The sequence below is a fragment of the Pseudopodoces humilis genome, chromosome 23 (genome assembly GCF_049639895.1).
Source record: "Pseudopodoces humilis isolate 2021_Gansu_Grassland_sample_001 chromosome 23, ASM4963989v1, whole genome shotgun sequence".
NCBI lineage: Eukaryota > Metazoa > Chordata > Aves > Passeriformes > Paridae > Pseudopodoces > Pseudopodoces humilis.
The window spans coordinates 722,107-742,582 of NC_142222.1; the positions used below are offsets into that span (position 1 = coordinate 722,107).

The following is a 20,476-nucleotide window of genomic DNA, read 5'->3' on the forward strand; positions in this document are numbered from 1 at the left end:
TTTGTACTTCAGCAAGGTGCAGTTTTCTTCCAGTATTCCCAATACTTTGGAACAGCACCAAGGGACAAATCTCACAGGCAGCAACAGGCAGAACAGGGAGCTTTGGAGAGCAAGTAATTCTACAAATACTGTATTGAGAAAGATCCTTTAAAATCTGATCAAAAGTAAGGATGTATATGTATGTGAAACTTAAAATACCTGTCCTTAGTTATAAGCACTTGGTTAAATGCTTTCCTGGCCTGTACTGTAAAGCTCTACAGCTCCGTAACATTTCTCTTGAAGTTGTCCACCCTCTTCCTACAGCCATAGGTGGTGTACATGAGGGTGCCTGGAGACTGGCCACACAGAGATGAAAGCTGTGAGAAGCCCTTCAGCATTTTTTTATTTTAATTTTAACACTGTGTGCAAGGCTGCAAACACCTGCCATTTCCAGAAGCACAAGCAGGAGTCAAGGCTGCAGCACGCCAGGGAAGGAAGGGATGCTGACAGCATCAGGAGCTGCCTCCCTCCCTCACACAGGTTATGTAATGCTGCTCGTGCAGCAGCCACACACCCTCCACTTCTCCAAGCAATACAGGACAAGAATCAGGGGAATCCCCCTGATTTCGCTATCTTATGTCCAGCTTTGCTCAGAGCAATTTTGCATACATGGTCCTGCACTATAAAAGGCTTTTGCCTCCCGGGAGGGATACAGAGCCTGAGAGGTGAAAGGCAAGAAACTTTTACAGAGAGGAGTCTCTCCTGGCAGGGTTGGGACACCTCTCACAAAAGCACGGTGAGAAGCACCGTGTCCAGCTATTCATTCTGTCATTTACTGCAGATCACAGGTAAAGTACTTATATGGCAAGCTGTATCTTTTTGTTCTATATTAGGAGCAAAGTGTCTGACTCAGTCTTCTGCTCTAGTTCCAAGCTGTCCAGTTGTGAAAACTTTGTTCCTCCTTTCTGCTGATTTAAAGGTTTGTGCATGTAACAGGTAATACTGTCAGTGCTACCACAGAACACCGCGGTGCAGGACACCAAGGAGCTTCTTGCTCTGAGTGCCACTGAAGGGAAATGTGAGTCTGCTCTCTTTCTTTTTGCTTTTTCTTCTTATTTTTTTCTTTTTATTATTAGAATTCTTTTTTCCTGTTATTACTTTTCATATTTTTCCTCATTTTCCTCATTTTTTTCCTTTTCCTCCTTTTTTTCCCTATGTTTCTTTCTTTCTTTCTTTCTTTCTTTCTTTCTTTCTTTCTTTCTTTCTTTCTTTCTTTCTTTCTTTCTTTCTTTCTTTCTTTCTTTCTTTCTTTCTTTCTTTCTTTCTTTCTTTCTTTCTTTCTTTCTTTCTTTCTTTCTTTCTTTCTTTCTTTCTTTCTTTCTTTCTTTTCTTTCTTTCTTTCTTTCTTTCTTTCTTTCTTTCTTTCTCTTTCTTTCTTTCTCTCTTTCTTTCTTTCTTTCTTTCTTTCTTTCTTTCTTTCTTTCTTTCTTTCTTTCTTTCTTTCTTTCTTTCTTTCTTTCTTTCTTTCTTTCTTTCTTTCTTTTTCCCCTCTCCATTTCTTCTCTCTTTTACCCCTCTATTTCACAAAATTGTATAGGCACATTACAGATTTTTTATTGCAGAATAGTAATTTAGATATTTTTCCTATTTTGTAACTGTAGACAAATGCTTATTACACATTATTTCTATCACCTAGAGTAGCAATCAATCCTAACACCTTGCAGTTTCTGCACAGAGAGTTGAATGGATTTCTCTTTTTGTGTGACTTTACAACAGACAGTATCTTCAGAGCCCAGCATAAATTTAACTTCTACTGTAAAAGCAACATAAGTATCAAAATAAGACATAATTTACATCAGGAATATGTGACAATGTCTATTTTCTACCTTTGGAAATACCAGGTTTTAATTTCTTTTATGAACCAGATTCAAATGCTGGGGCTGATTCTCTCTAACCCTGCAATTTGCTGGCTTGATCTTTCTCTTCTGTCACAGTTTCCCTAGCATAAAATCCATCTTATGTTCAGAAATGAGCAGAAAATGTATGTTAAAATGAATAGCATAAACTTTGTACACTCTTATGTAAATGCTATGAAAAAGTGCTACACATCTTAGAAATCACAGACTTCAGCCTCTCAGAATCCTGTTTATCTCTAGCAGGTGGATACACTGCAAAATGTTTTGGTTCATTTATAACACAGCAACATCTCACATCCCTTTTCTAAGCTTGTGGTCTGCTCAGATACCAATATTTGCTGCTTTACATGACTAGGAGTCTTCTGAAATTCTCTTGCCAGTATTTTAGATTAGTACATGGCTGCCATGTACTGAGAGAGTGTTAGTTTTAGTATCACTATCCTAAGAATCAAGCAATTTTCATTTTAAACACAGGATGTTAGATCAGATCAGTTAGGCTGATGAGTTTCTGAGAGATGTTAAAGGGAGTTGCCCTCTTGGGTAAAAACTGACCTTGTTGGGTTTTTTATGTCCTTAGAAGTGTTCCCACATCACACAAAACAAGGTTTCAGCACAGTGAAGTAAAACCACAAAAAAAGCATACAAAATGCTGTGCCCATGGCAGTTTGTGTTCAAATCTCATGCCGCCAAGAACCAGTACCCCAGAGAGAAAGATATCAACAACAACGTGGAGAAAAATAGGAAGATCCATGGGTAAGATCCTTTTTAATAGTTTCCAATGGTTTCATAGTTTATCTTTGATTTGAAAAGGGAAGATATTAAGTGGTTTGGGTCCTGGAGAAACCTGTAATGTGTTTCCAAAATACTGGTATTTACCAAAGAACTGTGGGACTCTGGGTGGTGTAATTTGGTAATGAACATTAAACAGTTGTGTCAAAGTTAAACAGTCATTGAGCATATAAATCATCTTGCTGTCTCTTTCACAGTCTTAAATTTATTTGGTGTGTTATCATGGTTTCAGGTATTCTAAATCTCAGGAGGTGTGTATGCTATAAAAATAGCATTTATTTATATTTTTATTTTATAAATATTTTAATTTTATATTTATTATTTTTATTATTATTATTTTAGTGATTATTTATACTGTAATTAAGTTGGTGAAGTTGTTCTGTGGTGCAGTTCATACACAACACTGTATAAAATAAGTGACACATGCATTTAAAATTTCTCTGTCAGGGTTTTACTTATTTCCCGTCTTTTCAGGGTGTTACTTATTTCAGGTTTCATATCCTGCCTTCCTTCCTTTCCTTGTACACAGTGCCCTGGTACTATGGCTTTACTACTGAATCCTGCCCACTGCCACTGCTGGCTTATGGGCTCAGTACATATTCCAGAGACAGCACTGAGCATCTGCTGCTGATGCTGAAAGCAAAGCCTGAAATAAAGCACATTGCCTCGTACTGACTTCTCTTTCTCTCTGCTGAAGCTCAGAAAAGGCTGATGCCAAATTGCATGCTCCAAGCAAGAAGCAGATGGAGGGGCTGCCTATCGTAACTTCAGCAAAGCCCAGTGAGGAAAGAGAGGTCTGTTCCCAGCATCATTGCTTGATAGTAACAGTTCATGAGTGGTGCTTGCTGCTCACAACTGCTCTACATTATCCTGGGAGGTCTGACTGTGGTTGCAGGAGGTTAGGACTGCTGGGGCATCTTTGGGTGAAAGTTCTTTTCTGACAAAAATGGAGCATTGATAAGACTTAAAGGAAAAGGTGACCTCATGGGGACTGCAATGCCTGATTCCTTTATATACCTTTGCAGACCTTTAGTAACAAGCCTGTCCTGTCTCTGAAATTGGTACACTTTTTTCCTGAGACTGTGACTGTAATGCTCAGAGATACTCAGAGGACTTACTGAAATTATAAAATTATTTGCAGTGGCAGACACTGTTTGATTAGTACAAAAATACTTTCTTTCCCCCATTTAATATCAAACTGTAGACTAGCTCTGCAGTTTTGTAGTCAAATAATCATGTTGGAGCAGATCACATTTATATCTGGTTTCTTGAATTTAATCTGAAATATTTTGATGTTAACATTAAATCTAAAATGAAACTGAAGTATATTCAATAGGTCTGAAGACAGTATGCGTTTTTATCTGTTCTCTGCCCAGAATCTCCCTCCAAATGACATCAAAGTTTCAAACCAAGTATCAGGATGTCCAAGACATGTAAAAGTAAGAAATTTGGAAAATGGATCCAGCTTTCTTGACACATTACACCTGACTGCAAAAGAGGTAAAATATGGAAATATGAACAGGGAGTTGTCGGAAATTTTAAAAGATACAGAGTGCAACATTGGTTTTTGACATTGTATTGTTTTTCAGGTTATCAGTTGCCGGACCAAAGCCTGCCAAGGGTCAGTCATGACCCCAAAGGGCCTGGTGAGAGGTACCAGAGATGGGCCAGTTCCACTGGAAGATCTTTTACCTCAGGCAGTAGACTTCCTCAAGCAGTACTACAGTTCCTTTAAAGAGTAAGTCAACTTGATTTTTGCTATAAAATCCTCTACCTACCTGTCTGTCTGTGAGCCTCCAGGAGGGTTTGGTTTCTTCACATCTCTTGGTAACTACCCTGTTACACAGCATGCATTCAAAAATATGTAAGGCCTGTTAAAAATGCTAAATAAAACTGTCATTGCACTTCATGTGTTCCATCTTCCAATCCAAGATCTTGAGAACACGGGTTAGGACTCTGGACCACGCATTCCTCAGCTCCATCCCTTTGGAGTGTGCTACATTCCAGAACATTGAGGACTCTGCCAGAGCATTACCTTCTAGCTTCTTAAGATCAGCTGCACCTCAGATGAGTCTCAATGTGGATAATGCCTTTTGTTTGTTCTGTTCCAAGTATCTTTTCTCTGTGTTCATCTCAAGGCTTTAGCCATAGATTGGAAGGACAGTGTTGCTTCTCACCCTTGCTCTGTGCTATCAACATAAACTCACTGAGCATTCCAAGAGGGGTTTGTGTTTTCACAAAAATGGCCATGGTGCAGAGGCATCTTGTTGCAGAAAATGCTGGAAGAGCTGGTTGATTTCCAAGGGCTTGCAGTGCAGTTCCACATGAGCTTTCAAGCAACAGTTGAGTGTTTGCTCATCCCATTCAAAAGGATTATCAAACTTTCAAAGGGACTCAGCCACATAATGGCCACTTCTTTAGACACTTTGAACTCCTTGCAAATCTTTCTTCCCTCTGAATCTTTCTGAAAAATCCCTGTCTTACACACAGGCTGTCCTCACTAGCCTGTTGCATTTGCACATCCCTGTGTCTCTGCTCATTGCTGTTTGATCACATTGATTTACACTATCTCACTTGCTTGCCCTTGATCTTTCATCTTGCTGAAAATGTGAAAACTCTCAGACAGTGCAGGCTATTCTCATTCTGTCTGTAAGACAACAAAACAATTTTTGTCTCTGCTGTGATAAATATTTTCTAATGTTTTGACTTCACTCTCTGTTATGAAACTCAAGAATTTTAGAGTTGGTTTCCTGGACAAAGGAGCAGCTCAGCACTTCCTTTTAGGAATGAAAATCTTACTTTACTCAGAAGATCTGTGGCCTTGTAGGCACAATGGAACTTTGAGAGGACAGTCACTCTCAACCTACATGTGCCCTGGTTTTCATTTCCTTGTGATTTTTTTTCAAATTAATCTAGAAAATCCAAATTTACACCAAAAATTTTACACAGAATAGTTTGTGGCCAATCCATGCATATATTGGGTAGTGAAAGGATGGTGTCAATATTTAAATTTCTTGTGTTAGTTTCTCCATGGGGCCAATAAGCTCTGTCCTTGCACTCCATAAGGACAAGTCTTAAATTCTGAAGCCAAAACATAAAAAGAACATCTGCACTTTGAATGAAATTCTCATTGTTCTTTTCATGGCTGTTTCCTGTTCAAAAGGCCAAAAATCAAAGAGCAGCTGGGCCGGCTGGAAACAGTGACCAAGGAGATAGAAACAACAGGAACCTACCACCTGACAAAGGATGAGCTGATCTTTGCTGCCAAGCAGGCCTGGAGGAACGCGCCCAGGTGCATTGGAAGAATCCAGTGGTCCAATCTGCAGGTGAGCTGTGGATGTCCAATTAAGCTGTAGCCAAACAGTCCTCTGCTATGACTCAGAAGAATGTCACTGTTTTCAAATCAGGAGGATTCCCTCCTGTCCATATCAGGAGATTGGCTTCTTTGTAGTTCTCTGCTTCATGGCTGAATGAAAATGTGTAGCAGTGTAAGAACCAGGTGTGTCATGGAACCAGGTGCATATTTTGGTCCTTGGTGGATTGTTATGGGTGAAAATGATACATATAAGAAATAAAAAAATGAACCTTTCCTAGTGGAGCCACAATCTTTCCATTCCTTAAGTGCATAGGAAAAATAACAGCTTTGGATTACTGTTTCAAAATTAGTCTTCTTCTTTACATTTCTGTTGGAAACACACAGGTGTTTGATGCACGGGACTGTAAAACAGCCAAGGAAATGTTTGAGCATATCTGTCATCATATTCAGTATGCCACAAATAATGGCAATATAAGGTAGGTCTCTAAGTTTAATTTTAAACAACAAAAATCATATCCAGATCTGGCATCAAAAACACATGAAATGGTCTATCTAAACACTTTGACAACTTGTCTCTGCTCTTAATTTTCCTGGTACTTGTATTTTCCTGTCATGTGTTCCCTCAACCATCTTGAAAATGTGTAACTGTCATGGCTGATGTTACAAAACCTTTTGCAATTCCCGGGGAAAAGAGATTATTTGAAGATTTGGGGAGGTGGGCAAAGAGGATGAATGATTTTATTTCTACTGATGTTCATTTTAGAAATGTAAAACATTTTCTGTTGGTAGCAATTTCTGTGTGAATAGTGAGGATGCGTTTGTAAGGCGTGCTCTCTGTCCGGGCAGGTCAGCCATCACGGTGTTCCCGCAGAGGACGGACGGGCAGCACGATTTCCGTGTGTGGAACAGCCAGCTGATCCGCTACGCTGGCTACCAAATGCCAGATGGCTCTGTCCTTGGAGACCCTGCCACTGTGGAGTTCACTCAGGTACAGCTCCAAACTCACGGCCACAGCTGCTTCCCCTCTTGGCTAACCCCCCTCCCTGAGGCTCCTTCCTCACATGTTTATGCAGAGTGGTAGAGAGGTGAGGAGTGAATGGGGTGTTCTGCCCCACAGGTTGTAGGTGCAGGCTGGAACAATAATCTCCTATAGTCCTCATATCAAAGTGCTGCCCTCCATCTCAGACATGGTGAACTAATACTGTCAGGAGACATGACTAGGGACACAATCAGTACTTCATCAGCGTGACTCAACACTGTTGGAATGGCAAAGAGGACATTTTTTACTTAGAATTTACCTCAGCAGGTTTCAGGGGGTTAAAATTCTTTTGTCTTCAGATCTGGAGGGGAAACCTGAAAAGAACACAGAAAATGTGCTTTTTGTATTTGCAGTTGTGCACTGAGCTTGGGTGGAAGCCGAAATATGGCCGCTTTGATGTACTTCCACTTGTTCTCCAAGCAAATGGCCGAGACCCAGAAATATTTGAATTACCTCCAGAAATTGTCCTCCAAGTGCCAATGGAGCATCCAAAGTAAGCACGCAAGATTTAGAAAATTGCATTTTTGCCTCTGCCTTGGCAGGTTATTGGGCTGCGCCTGTGGCAGTTGTTTTGTGAGTTCTTTGTCAGGATGAAATGATGGTAAATCATCCTGAAAGATAAAATGCCAGTTAGAACAATGAAATGAGATTTAAATTAAGGAAGCAAATTACAGTTTTGTTGGAAAAACTTTTTTTTCCAATCTACATTTCAATTATATTCAGAATTTTAAAAATCCTAATTTTTTATGCTAGTGTAATGCACATGTACCACTGCACTCATAACTCATAAGTGTTTATTGCCTTTCTCTCATTTTTTTTCCTTCTTGTTTGCTTTGGAACTGGCCTGCAGATTGCAGAACTATGTATTATGGTTCTGCAGTTCCTGTAGCTGGTGATTCCCAAATTCTGCACTGAAAACTGCTCTGAGTTTCTGCAGACCCTGCTGCAGGGGTTCCTCCTAGAATTGGTACTCTTTATCTTCCTGGGCTTTTCTGTTTTTCGAGGAAAAAACACACAAATAATAACTCTTGTTTGGCAGGTACGAGTGGTTTAGGGAGCTGGACCTGAAGTGGTATGCACTGCCTGCTGTGGCCAGCATGCTGCTGGAGGTGGGAGGGCTGGAGTTCACCGCCTGTCCCTTCAATGGCTGGTACATGGGGACAGAGATTGGAGTGCGGGACTTTTGTGATGCTCAGCGCTACAACATCCTGAAGGTGACCTACTGGAGGGGAGCTGGGCTGGGCTGCAAAGGGAGGGAACTCAGTGCAGGAACAGTTTTGGAAAAGAGACACTATCAATATTCACTGGGATGGGAGAGAACCACTCCCTGCCTTATGAAGCTGGAACATCCTCAAGAACCAGAGCTCCAAAATTCCAGTTTACCTTTAATCTCAGGTTTCTGTTGCCATCACTTTCCCCAACATGATTCTGACTCTTTTCCCTTCTACACGACTTTTTCCTGTTACAAAGTTGATGAGGTTGAGAAATCAGGGGGTCTAAGTTCCATATCGTAAATTTGCTTTTCTCTTTTCTCTATCTTTTCCACATGTAGGAGGTGGGGAGGAGAATGGGACTGGAAACAAACAAACTCTCATCATTATGGAAGGACCGAGCTGTTGTAGAGATCAATGTGGCTGTGCTTCACAGCTTCCAGGTAAATCACTGAGTGTGGCATCTGGAGAGACACTGGATACTCACGGTCCCTTTTTCCTCTCACTCAGTGGAGATGACATTATGATTCCACTAGAGTTATTCTTGATTTACACCTGAGAAAGTACAAGAATCCATATTTCCTCACAGGTAAAGGCAGAAGGAAGAGAAAAATGCAAAAAGGCAGTTAAAGGGCAAGATTTTTCATCCTTTTAACACATTTATCTATATTTCAAAACCTATGTAAAGCCATTGGATTAATATATTTTATTTTCAATTCCAGTTTAACATATCATGACAACATGAAAAGTGGGTAAAAGTGAGTCAGAGGCTTTGCAGCATGCACTCCCAGTGCTGCAGAGGTAAAATGCCGATGTTAAAGAAAAGATCTAAGACTTCTTAATCAAAGGCCCACACCTCACTCTGTATCTTTAGAGTAATTGCTGATAGTATTTATTTCCCATAAATACTCCCTTTACTCTGAGTAAAGTTCTTGAAATATTGACCAAAGCAAGAGGATTACTTTAGCTACACCCGGTAGAAGAGCAGAATAGGGTTTTTAATGCATGTTTTTCTCTTTGCTGTTGTTCTAGAAACAGAATGTAACCATCATGGATCACCACTCGGCCGCCGAGTCCTTCCTGAAGTACATGCAGAGCGAGTACCGTGCGCGGGGCGGCTGCCCGGCAGACTGGGTGTGGATTGTGCCTCCCATGTCAGGCAGCATAACCCCTGTGTTTCACCAAGAGATGCTGAACTATGTCCTCACTCCCTTCTATTACTACCAGGTACACATCATCAAAAGAAAAACCGACTCTAGCAGACAACCTGAGTGGTACAGATGTGATACAGGACCTGAGGGAGCCTGGGTGCCAAGCCCTAGTTCATGGAAGTTCACTAGACAGATTCAGAAGGAGCAGACAGGAGCTATTTGATGTGGGAGGTGCTGTTAGTTCTGTTGAATTCTCTGGCTTTAATTGAAATACAGTTTAATGCAGCAGAGACTGATCCCATATTTTTACTCAGTGGGTTGTATATACAGATTCTGATTGATCTGGCCCCTTAAAGATACACAAATTGTTTATTTACTATTTTGCATTCCTTACTTAAAACATAACTTTCTTTTTAAAGGTGGATGCATGGAAAACACATGTGTGGCATGATGAGACCCGCAGGCCAAGGAAAAAAGAAATAAGGTTTAGCATCTTGGCAAAGTAAGTTGTTCAAATAAGATTCTTCATTCTTTGTCCAACTATTCTATTCTTGTAATATTTCTGCTCTACTTCTTTAAAAACAATTATTACAGTAGAGACCACTTGAGTGATTTGAATCACAGCCTCACCTGTCCACCCTGAGGAAACATTCCTGTCTAAGGTTCTTGCTTAGGGCTGTCTACAGACAGTGTGTTGCTTCAGAACCATCTTCCAGAGAGAAGCCATTCTCAAGCTCAGTCTTTCCTAGCTTATTTGTGAATCAGCCTGAATTAGTGTAGCTCCATTAAAAGTTGTGTGTGACTGTTCCTTCCCCAGGGCTGTGCTCTTTGCATCCTCACTCATGCAAGGAGCAGTGGCCACCAGGGCCAAGGTCACTGTGATCTATGCCACAGAGACGGGCAAGTCAGAGACGCTCGCCAATAACCTGTGCAGCCTGTTCAGCTGTGCCTTCAGCACTAAGGTGAGCAGTACAAATCAGCCACGCCTCTGGAGACAGGAGTTTGGCTTCTGCAGGCTTTTCCCTTTTCCAAACCTGTATTTTGAAAGTTCTGTAAATACAAGTTGGACTATAATTTTGATTTTGTATTCATTTGGCATAATGCCATAAGTTTGGTCAGCAGTCATCTGAGATATCTAAGGCTAGTTCTTATGGCTGTGAGCAATGTCTCATGAGCTTTATTCCTTCCAGATTCTGTGCATGGATGAGTACAATATTTGTGACCTGGAAAAAGAAACACTTCTTTTAGTGGTTACTAGCACTTTTGGAAATGGAGATTCTCCAGGTAACGGAAAGGTAATGTTCACCTCAGAAGTGTGTATGAGACTCAGCTCAAAGACCAGACAAACCTTTCATTTATCTCATGTTCTTCAGTAAGATATGGATCAGATTTCAAATCAGAGTATTCTGTCTTAAATCAGAGTATTTTTCTATCCTTAAGTGTATTTTATGTATTTTTATGCAGACCTTGAAGGACTCCTTGCTCAGACTGAAAGTGCTGAGAAATAAAATTAGGTAAAAATACTTTGGTTTGCATGCAATTGAGTCCTTTAGCACTCCATATAGCATAACATAGCAACCTTCTTTTTGTCTCCTTCTGCAGATATGCTGTGTTTGGTCTGGGATCCAGCATGTACCCAGAGTTCTGTGCCTTTGCTCATGCCATTGACCAAAAACTGGCCCAACTTGGGGCTTCCCAGCTCACTCCAGTGGGTGAAGGGGATGAACTCAATGGGCAAGAAGAAGCTTTCCGTAGCTGGGCAATCAGTGCTTTCAAGGTGAATATAGAAATACATCTCTTATTCTACTCATTCATCCATTCATTTGAGTTCAGTTCTCATAAAAAGGAAGGAAATTGAAAGAAAGCAAACATCTGAATTTATATCTGAATTTGGAACTCCCCTCTTCCCTACTGCTTGCCTAACTTGGAGAGGGAACTGGGTCCCTTTTCTATTATTTTTTAATATCCACCCAAAATTGCATTAACCCTTTTGGATAATGGAATGCTCAGTATGAACAAGTGTAGCATCAAACATCTGAATTTTTTGCAGTAGATCTTTTTTAGCTATACTGTTATAGAAGTGGAACCTCACAACTCACTGAACTCACACAGCAGAGGCACTAAAAACCAGCAGTCTGTGAAACTGGTACCTCTGTATTAGGATTGTGCTAAGAATATATAAATATATATATATATATATTTTTTTTTTTTTTTTACTGTGCATAGCCTTTATTTTTGTGGTATTTTACCTAGACTGCCTGTGACATTTTTAACATCCGTGGGAGACACAGTATTCAGTTGCCTGAGATCTACAGCTCTGAGGAAAGCTGGGACCCTACTAATTACAGGCTAGTGCACGACTCCCAGCCCATGGACCTGGCTAAAGGTATTGCTCCCACCTTCCTCCCTCTGCCTTTGCTGCTTTAGAGGGGCTGAACAGTGAAGCTTTCTCAGAAGAGCTTTTGGCCCTGCTGGACAGTAGAATGCCTATAATGAAGCACATGGTCAGATTTAAAAATACACTGGTTTACATTGTCTAAGTTATCTTTTCTAGCACAATAACACTGGAACTATCCCACATTTAGACAGCCCCAGAGGAACAAAAGCTGAGATGAACTGCTTTTAGTCAGGGAATGGGGCACACACAACTGACTGATGGTTGGTCACCTTCTAGGACAAGCATGGTTCAGTTCTCCTCTGCTTATTAATTGAAGACATTTTAAACAAACCTAATCAGAGTTACCAAGAGTCATATCCACTTTTCTCACCAGCTCTTGCAAGCATTCATGCCAAGGATGTAATTCCCATGAAGCTGAAATTCAGGCAGAATCTTCAAAGTTTGAAGTCCAGGTATGCTACCTCATTCTTTTGAGTATTGCAATACTACATTTTACCAAAATCTTTAACATCTAAAGTGCTTGGTTATAAACATCTTCTCCCTGCAGTTATTACAAAATGTAAAGGAATTTTGTACTGTCCTTAGTAGAAGCATGTGAGCTGTGCAGTCTGCACTTCCACTGGCTGATTCCAGGTGTGTTTATTCTGTATTGGACAGACCAGGCAGAACTTCAGCACCCAATTTGTTTGGATACAAGTACTTCACGTGCCTGGACTCTGATTTGTTTGTCTCTGTGAAGCTCTAAGCTGCTCTGGTATTTGGGAACGAACACAAGGGAGCCCTTGCCAACTGCTGCTGCAGATTTATTCCTTTCCTGTGCAATCCAAGGGAAATCCTGTCAATGTTACCAAGATCTGTCTCATTTCTCTTTCTTTGCTATCCAGTCGTGTTACCATTCTGGTTAAACTTCACTGTGAGACTAACCAGGAAGTGCATTACCTTCCTGGGGAGCACATCGGGATTTTTCCAGGCAACCAGGCAGAGTTAGTCCATGGCATTATTGCACGAGTCAAGGATGCCCCTCCAGCTGACCAGACTATCAGGCTTGAAACCTGCATTGATGGTAAGTTGGGTCTCTTTAGACAAAAAAACAGAGATATTGGACAGATTCTGTTAAAATTCATAAGAATTTTTGTTGACTGAATTTGATTCTATGATCCTTTTCTTAAGTTTCAATAGGATTTGCTGCTGATTTTTAGCTATTCTTACAATTCGTGGTTATGATTTTGCTCTTTCTGGCAAAACCATGACTTCAGGGTTGCAGAGGTACCTGAGGTGGCACTAATTCAGTTGCTGAACTGGCCATTGACTGCCATTAAATTAATCAACAGTTTGCTTATTGTTGCTACATGTAAGAGTCCTAAAATAGACCTATATGTCCTGCCCTTCTTTCCCGTAGTAGCAGGAACAATCATAGGATTCTGGAACATGGAAAGGTGGTTTCCCTGAATTAAAGACTGTGACTTTCCAAGTGGTATTTTTTTGTCATGAATTTTCTGTGGCAGATCCTCCCCTTACAAAATGTTCAAAACCTCACAGTAATCTCTTTCAGGAGGGCTCAGTGGTCTAGACCTGCTGCACCCTCACCTGAAGGGGTATTTTGAAGGACACTGAGTTTTGCAAATCTTCACAGCTCTCAAATACTGTGTGTGTTGCTAAGTGTCCTTTTCTTTCCCTCATTTCCAGGTGGATACTGGACAAGTCATAAAAAGGTTCCAGCCTGCACACTACCTGAGGCTTTGACATACTTGCTTGATATCACTACTCCACCCTCCCAACAACTGCTAAAAAAACTCTCCCAGCTGGTGACAGCAGAAGGAGACAAACAGAGGCTGGAAGTGTTGTGTCAGGTGAGCCTTAGGGCTGGAGATGTGTTTGCAGAACTGTGCACTAAGCCCTCTGATGCCCTTTGGCTCTGTAGCAGAAGCTTAAGAATTTTTTGTAGTGATGGTTTTTTATGTTTCTGTTACATATTCTGTGGTCTTGGAAAGCCAACCACAGTCAGAGGAAGAGGGGTCTTGAGGCTCAGCTTGGGTGTGGGAACCAAGATGTGGTTTTTCCTGTGTGGTTCTGGGTGGGTCATTTGCCTGCCTGATTCTCTTGCCATGCAGTGGTTTCTGATGAGACACCCTTAAAGACCTTACACTTTGCATGTGGAGGAGCTGCAGGGCAGCTGGTAAATGTTTATGTCAGAGAATTTGCTACCCTGAGGGTCAGAGGGATGTGGCTTTAAGAAATGACTCACAGGTGTGGTAAGTGCTGGCTACTCCTACCAGCTTCAGGGATGTAACTTTTTTAAAAAAAAAAATCTTTCTCTGTTTCTTTTTTCTCTTTCTGATTCTGCTGCACTTCTTCTGTACTTTTTTTTCACTCCTGGATTTCTCAGTCTCCTCTGAGCTGAGCTCCTTGGGGATAGTCCCTCACAGGGAATCCCGTTTATCACAGTCCTCTGGGTCAGGACAAAAACTCCAAAGCCTGTTAGGATCTTGTTTCTCATGTTTATTAGGATGTTATCACAAAACTTGGCAGGTCCCTCCAGACTACCTGCACAAGTTCAATTCACTGCAATCTGGTTCATTTCTTTCTGATGTTATAGAATGGCCTTGTGGCTCACTTTGGCTTTGAAAGCACAAAATGGCCCCGAACTACACAATTCTTTTACCTTTATACTTATTCTTATCCAATTAACAATAGAGATGTATATTATTTTTCTTAATGACCCAACACCTGTGTGCTGCACTGCGGCATTTTCTAACCAATCACTTACTATTACCCAAAAACCTCTAGAAGAAGAGGTTTGTTCTAGAAGAAGAACATGGAGAAAAAAGAAGGAAAAGAAACAACAATCTAAATCCTCCATCTTGTCTTCTGCTTTCTAAACTATTTTAAACTCTAAATTTTAACTTTTTCATCCAGTGACTTAAGAAAACTCTCTAATCCACTCACACTTTTAGCCTTTGTATCTAACTTTAACAGTTGTATTCATGTATCACCATGAAAACATGCTCATGAATTTCATACTGTATGAAATTCAGTGTTTTTCTGCATCTCAGAGCTAAGCATCAGAAACAAGGGCTAACGCTCTGTGTCTCAGACTCCAACAAGGGAGGCCCGGGGGAGGTCAGGACCTGGGACTACACAATTTCATGGCTGTGCCACAACAGGGAGCTGAGAAACAGGCTCTACTTCCATTTCTGCATCCTCACTGAGAGAGCAGGTGTCTGAGAACGTTGTAGTAGGGGTTCTGAACTTCTGTGTTCAAAGTTAAATTATTTCTTAGGAAACCCCAGTATTGGTCCTGGCAAAGTTTTGAAAACTCTTTGTTGATTTACCTGCATATTTAATTGAATGTACAGCAGGAATCTTATTTATAAGTGACATTTCAAATATGCCTGCTCTCCTGAACTCAGCATTACCTTGTATCGTTGTGGTGATGGTTTGGCTTTTAGAGCACAGAAGAATACAATAAATGGAAGTTTTACAACAGCCCGAACATCCTGGAGGTCCTGGAGGAATTCCCCTCTGCTGAGATCTCCACAGCTTTCCTGCTGACTCAGCTGCCATTTCTGAAGCCCAGGTACTATTCTGTCAGCTCATCCTGTGACATGACAGCCAGAGAGATTCATCTGACAGTTGCAGTTGTAAACTACAGGACAAGAGGTAATGAGCTGTTGTTTTCATCTCTCTCTTAATTAAATGATATTTAGGCTACATTATGGTTCAGGGAAAAAACTTCCTGCCACGCAGCACGAAGCATATCTGTAATAAAAAATTTGTGTTGTCATACCTACAGAATAGTACCTGCAGGGCAGGTCTCCATACTAGGCCAAGATTTGCTAAAATCCTGGACCATCATCAGTGTATCCATCTTTTATAAACCATTACTAGACATACATTTATGCTAAAATTTTAAGTATAAACTGCTTTTTTAAAAACAGAAGGCTTTTGGGCGCTGACAGGTGTTCTGCCTTGCTCTGCTTTTAGATGGAAAAGGGCCTTTGCACCATGGAGTCTGCAGCACGTGGCTGAACACAATAGAGCTCAATGAAACCGTTCCCTGCTTCATCCGCAGGTAAAGGAAATTAAACAACCCAAATAAGAGCAGTTCTTAGTTCAGCTTCTTCAGTGGGTTTTCCTTGGCTCGATATTTTCAAGTGACTGGTGAGTTGAAGCTGGAACTTCATCTGGGTCTGAGAAGAGAGGGAATTAATTCCCTGTCTTCCAGAGAAGAGATCTTTTACCATACCTTACATAGTAAAATAAAAATAGCATTTAGTAAAATAAACATAAACATAGTAAAATAAAATAGTATTTCGTAAAATCACAAATCATTAGAAAATTCTGAAGTAATTCTATTCCTGTGACCCCCATCCCCACTGTCAGCTTCTCCACTGCAGAGTAAGGAAAGGGGAGGGAACAAGGAGCACCCAGTTCAGCCCTATTTCAGACTGGGGACCTGGGCTGTGCTGCTCAGAGTCATTCAGGCAACTGAACGTGAATTTCAGTTAGAAACCAGTTACCTAATTAACGTATTCTTGACTTTTAGTGCTAATGACTTCCACCTGCCGGAGGAGCCCGCCAGGCCCTGCATTCTGATCGGCTCGGGCACCGGGATCGCTCCCTTCAGGAGCTTCTGGCTGCAGCGCCTCTATGACCTGGAGCACAGAGGTACCAGGGGAGCTGGGGCAGGGCTGGCTCAGGGACACCCCCGCTGCTGCAAACAAGGGCTCTGCGGGCAGAGACACCCACAAATGTCAGCCGGGAGTCCCTGCAGGGACTGGCACTCCCGGGCTAATCGGGCACTGCACTGGCACAGCCAATCCATCCCCCAGAGGCCGTCCCGTAGGCACAGCCTGCTGCCAGTCCCGTGTGGCAGCGAGTGCCCAGGCGCTCAGTCCCTGTCCCACGTGCTTCCAGGGCTCAGGGGAGGGGACATGACGCTGCTCTTCGGCTGCCGGCAGCCAGACCTGGATCACATCTACAGAGAGGAAACTGAGGAAATGAAGAGGAAGGGAGTCCTGAGAGATGTCTACACAGCTTACTCCAGACTGCCTGGCCAAGACAAAGTAAGGCTGGTTCCTTTGTTCTTTAAGGGTTAACTCCTCCAGAATTATCCCTCGAGATCTGGGCTCTGTTCTTTAAAAAATCGTAGCATTTTGCTTCAGTGTATTGTGAGCAGGTTTGAGCTCCTTCAAATGAAGGAAAATCTCCCTGTGCACTCGAGCACAAGCAAGCTGTGCTGTAAGTTGCTATAAATGTGCTATAAACCCCTTACTGCTATAGAGAGGCACGTCCAGTGCAAACTGCCTTTGAAACTAGAACTGGGACATTTTCAGAAACCTTGTATTTTGCAAGATTTGATTAGCCCATGAGTTAGAAGTGAGTTGGCTCTGGTCATTTGTCCCCATTTCAATGACACAGTAACCATGGAAATTAATTTTGCACAGAAGAATCTTGACAAAACAACAGCACAGAAGTTACCCTCTTTTTAGCTCTCCTGGCAGTTAGGAGACTTTGGCAGATAGAAGGGTTTTTGTCTGTGCAAGTTTGATCAAGAGACAGGCCCAGCTTCCACCTCTGGGGCTTGTAAAGGGCAGCCTGAAGACATTTTTCACTTTTGCTGTGGTGCAGGACAGAGCTGGGACAGACGGGGCACTCAGAGCCTCAGTGCACAGCCCCACGGTGGATTCAGAAGAGCCAACAAGCAAAGCAGCATTTCAGAAAGCTGGTGCGCTGACGGTTTTTGTGTTTCCCAGGTCTATGTGCAGGACATCCTGCAGAGGCAGCTGGAGGCCCGCGTGTGCGAGGTGCTGCAGGTGCAGCAGGGCCACATCTACGTGTGCGGGGACGTGCGCATGGCGCGGGACGTGGCGCGGGCGCTGCGGGCGCTGCTCGCCCGGGGCCTGCGCCTCAGCCAGCAGCAGGCAAACGAGTACTTCCAGCAGCTCAAGGTAGCTCTCTCTCATCGCGGGCCACTCCCTCCAGCACAGAGGGCTGCAGAGCCAGGCTCGGCCCCTGTGGCTGCCGCGCAGGACAGAGCTCTGAGCAGCGGCTTGGTCCCCCGGCACTGCCAGCACAGCTCCTGCTCGGCCGGGGCGACAGAAGGGCTGCTGCCCTGCCTCGCCTTGCCTCGCCTTGCCTCGCCCTGCCTCGCCTTGCCTCGCCTTGCCTCGCCCTGCCTCGCCCCGCCCCGCCCCGCCCTGCCTCGCCTTGCCTCGCCTTGCCTCGCCTTGCCTTGCCTCGCCCTGCCTCGCCTTGCTCTGCCCCGCCCTGCCCCGCCCCGCCTCGCCTTGCTCTGCCCTGTCTTGCCCCGCCCCGCCTCGCCCCGCCCTGCCACGGGGGGTTCCTGGGGATCTGCTTTGCGCAGTGTTGGGAACATCGGGAGCTTGAGGTTTTATTGTATCCAGAGAGGACAAGTGAGTTCAGGAATTTCATGGGTCCATCACTAAGGACCCAGTGCCTGGGACTACTGCTTTTTAAGACCCTCTTGTTATCAGAACTCACCCTGGTGCGTTTGTGCCTGGGGTTCAGGGAGCTCCCTTTCACTGGCAGTAACAAAAGTCTACAGTCACAGAACCAGTGCTACAAATGCAAAAGGCCTTTGATTTACTGAACAAATAGATAAGGAGTAGCTGGCAGCATTTCATTCACCTCTTGGGTGTCCTTTCTTTTTGCAGAGCCAAAAGCGATACCATGAAGATATATTTGGGGCTGTGTTCCCACATGAAGTCAAAAGAGCTTTGCAACCCAGCAGCTGAAGACCAAATCCACTTGTGTTTTAGACAATATTTGCACATTTGTTGTTATTTTCAAAAAACAAAGAGTCAAATCCTCCTTCTTATACTTGTTCAATCATGAATGTGTATAGGATTGTAGGATTTCACTCTTAAACCTCAGTCTTAATTAAGTAAAATATTAAATTTAACTTCTGTTGCTATTTATTCTGACATGCTTTTAATACATTATCTTAATAGTGAAGGTGCAAATTATTTTTTTAATACCATCTATGCTAGTATAAATCTGGTGGGTTTTGTACATACAAGGAAAATGTAGAGTTTTGTACTAAGTTAACTAGGGCTGAAATCTTTTTTTAAAATGTACTGTTAATCTTTGTGGCCTTATTTATATCAGATTGGTTTACTTGCATATTATCTTCACTTGAAAGCAAGTGAATGGATGGTTGTGTTGCTGGGAGCTGTCTGGCCAGGTGCTTGGATCTGGAGCAATGTTTGCAAATGGGGTAATAATGTACTGGTCCCCAAGTGGCAACACCTGCTGCATCCACCTCAGATGTATCTGCTCAGCAGGTAGCAGCAGTGAATTCTGCTTTGTGGGACTCAGGTACATGAACCTCAGCTGTTGTTGTTACAGAGCTTATAGCAGGAAGGTTCCAAAAATTCCAAAGCACTTTGTACATTTGAATTCTATGCTCTGGTTTACTTGATTTGTTTGTAATAAAATCTGCCTTTATACTGAGACAAAGTGTGTGGATCAGTAAACCTCTTCTTGCTCTTGGCTCCAGCCTGCAAAGGCAGAGGTAACTAAGCCAGCTCTCAGGTTGTCCTGAGGGGTGGGTTTGTGCTCTCTCCTCCCTGAGCTGAAGACATCTCCAGGAGTTACAGTCTGTCTGTGATCAGTTTTGCCTTTTTGTTATTGCCAGGCAAGTGTGAGTTTGCACCAGGGAGTGAGACTGGCTCAAAACTGCCCTCATTGTGTTGGGACTTGGGCTCTTTCTAGGCCTTGCAGTTCCAGCAGAACTAGTTCCTTCTCTGAAATTACCAAGGCTATATGAGCATATTAAAAAAGCTTAAGGTGATATTTTCCCATTATCCTGTGTCTCCAGGAGCTGGAATCTGATGAAGGCAGAGTTGAGACTCAAAAGTCAGCAGTGCCATGTGTGGACAGTGTGTTTTACACGTGCTTCAGGACAACTTTAGCCACAGGAACTGGAACTGGGCTGGGTTACTGAGGTGCTTGTGCACCTGGCTGGGTTGGGACTGGACTGGGAGTTACAGATTAACACTTTCTGAGCAATTAGTGGCTTATTTCATTGACACTTAAGCCAAATTTATATGGCTTTAAGGGAATCCAGCATCCAGAACAGGCTGAGTGCCTGGGTACTGAGGTGCAGACAGACCTTGCTCTTAGCCTGGTTCTGTACCTGGTTTTGGGTGCTGGTAAAGCTTAGTGCTGGGCTGAACTGGGGCAACTGGGAGGGTCCTGGGCTGGCAGCTCAGGCACACTGCTGGCAGCAGGTGCATCCCTGAGCTTTGGGGAGCAGTCTCACATTGGAATATACTTTGAGCCTGATTTTCATAACATTATTAACTGAAGAAAAAAGCAACGGAACGTGTGGACCAAGTCCATGAAGGTGACAGAAGGTCAGGCCCTGCATCGGGGAAATGCAGGAAACCTGGGGGCTGTTGGAGCCAGGCAGGGGTGGGGGGATGAGGGATGCTCAAGGCTCACAAGGAACCCCTGGGGCTCACAAGGGACAGCAAAGGGCTGTGGGGCAGGGCCTGGTAGCTGCTGCTTGTACTGGCGTGATGTGCAAGGCTGCTGAGCTCTTGGCCTTGGAGACAGTGAGGACAGGTAGGTGAAAGGCTTTTTCTTCTCCTTGGTGTAATACTGTGTTGTATTGGCCATGTGCAGAGGGGTTCTGCCTGCCCCAGTAACC

General features: G+C 43.0%; 1 protein-coding gene across 1 annotated transcript; it reads left to right on the top strand.

Moving 5' to 3' along the window:
• Positions 1-704: 704 nt before the first annotated feature.
• NOS2 (nitric oxide synthase 2) lies at positions 705-19,275 on the top strand. Its single transcript, XM_088066100.1, has 28 exons — positions 705-827; positions 976-1,057; positions 2,473-2,648; positions 3,382-3,478; positions 4,061-4,183; positions 4,274-4,422; positions 5,848-6,010; positions 6,385-6,476; positions 6,847-6,988; positions 7,393-7,532; positions 8,079-8,253; positions 8,592-8,693; positions 9,283-9,477; positions 9,821-9,903; positions 10,219-10,363; positions 10,592-10,696; positions 10,866-10,915; positions 11,004-11,178; positions 11,655-11,787; positions 12,173-12,251; positions 12,684-12,862; positions 13,486-13,649; positions 15,249-15,459; positions 15,784-15,871; positions 16,346-16,467; positions 16,717-16,865; positions 17,556-17,750; positions 18,477-19,275. The coding sequence occupies exons 3-28, from the start codon at positions 2,542-2,544 to the stop codon at positions 18,555-18,557; spliced, it is 3,444 nt and encodes a 1,147-aa protein (XP_087922226.1). The 5' UTR covers positions 705-827; positions 976-1,057; positions 2,473-2,541; the 3' UTR covers positions 18,558-19,275.
• Positions 19,276-20,476: the final 1,201 nt, after the last annotated feature.

Coding starts and splice junctions, on each gene's coding strand:
- NOS2 (XM_088066100.1), top strand. CDS start 2,542: ATGCTGTGCCCATGGCAGTTTGTGTTCAAATCTCATGCCGCCAAGAAC. Junction 8,694..9,282: donor CTGTGCTTCACAGCTTCCAG/GTAAATCACTGA, acceptor CTGTTGTTCTAG/AAACAGAATGTAACCATCAT. Junction 9,478..9,820: donor CTCCCTTCTATTACTACCAG/GTACACATCATC, acceptor TTCTTTTTAAAG/GTGGATGCATGGAAAACACA.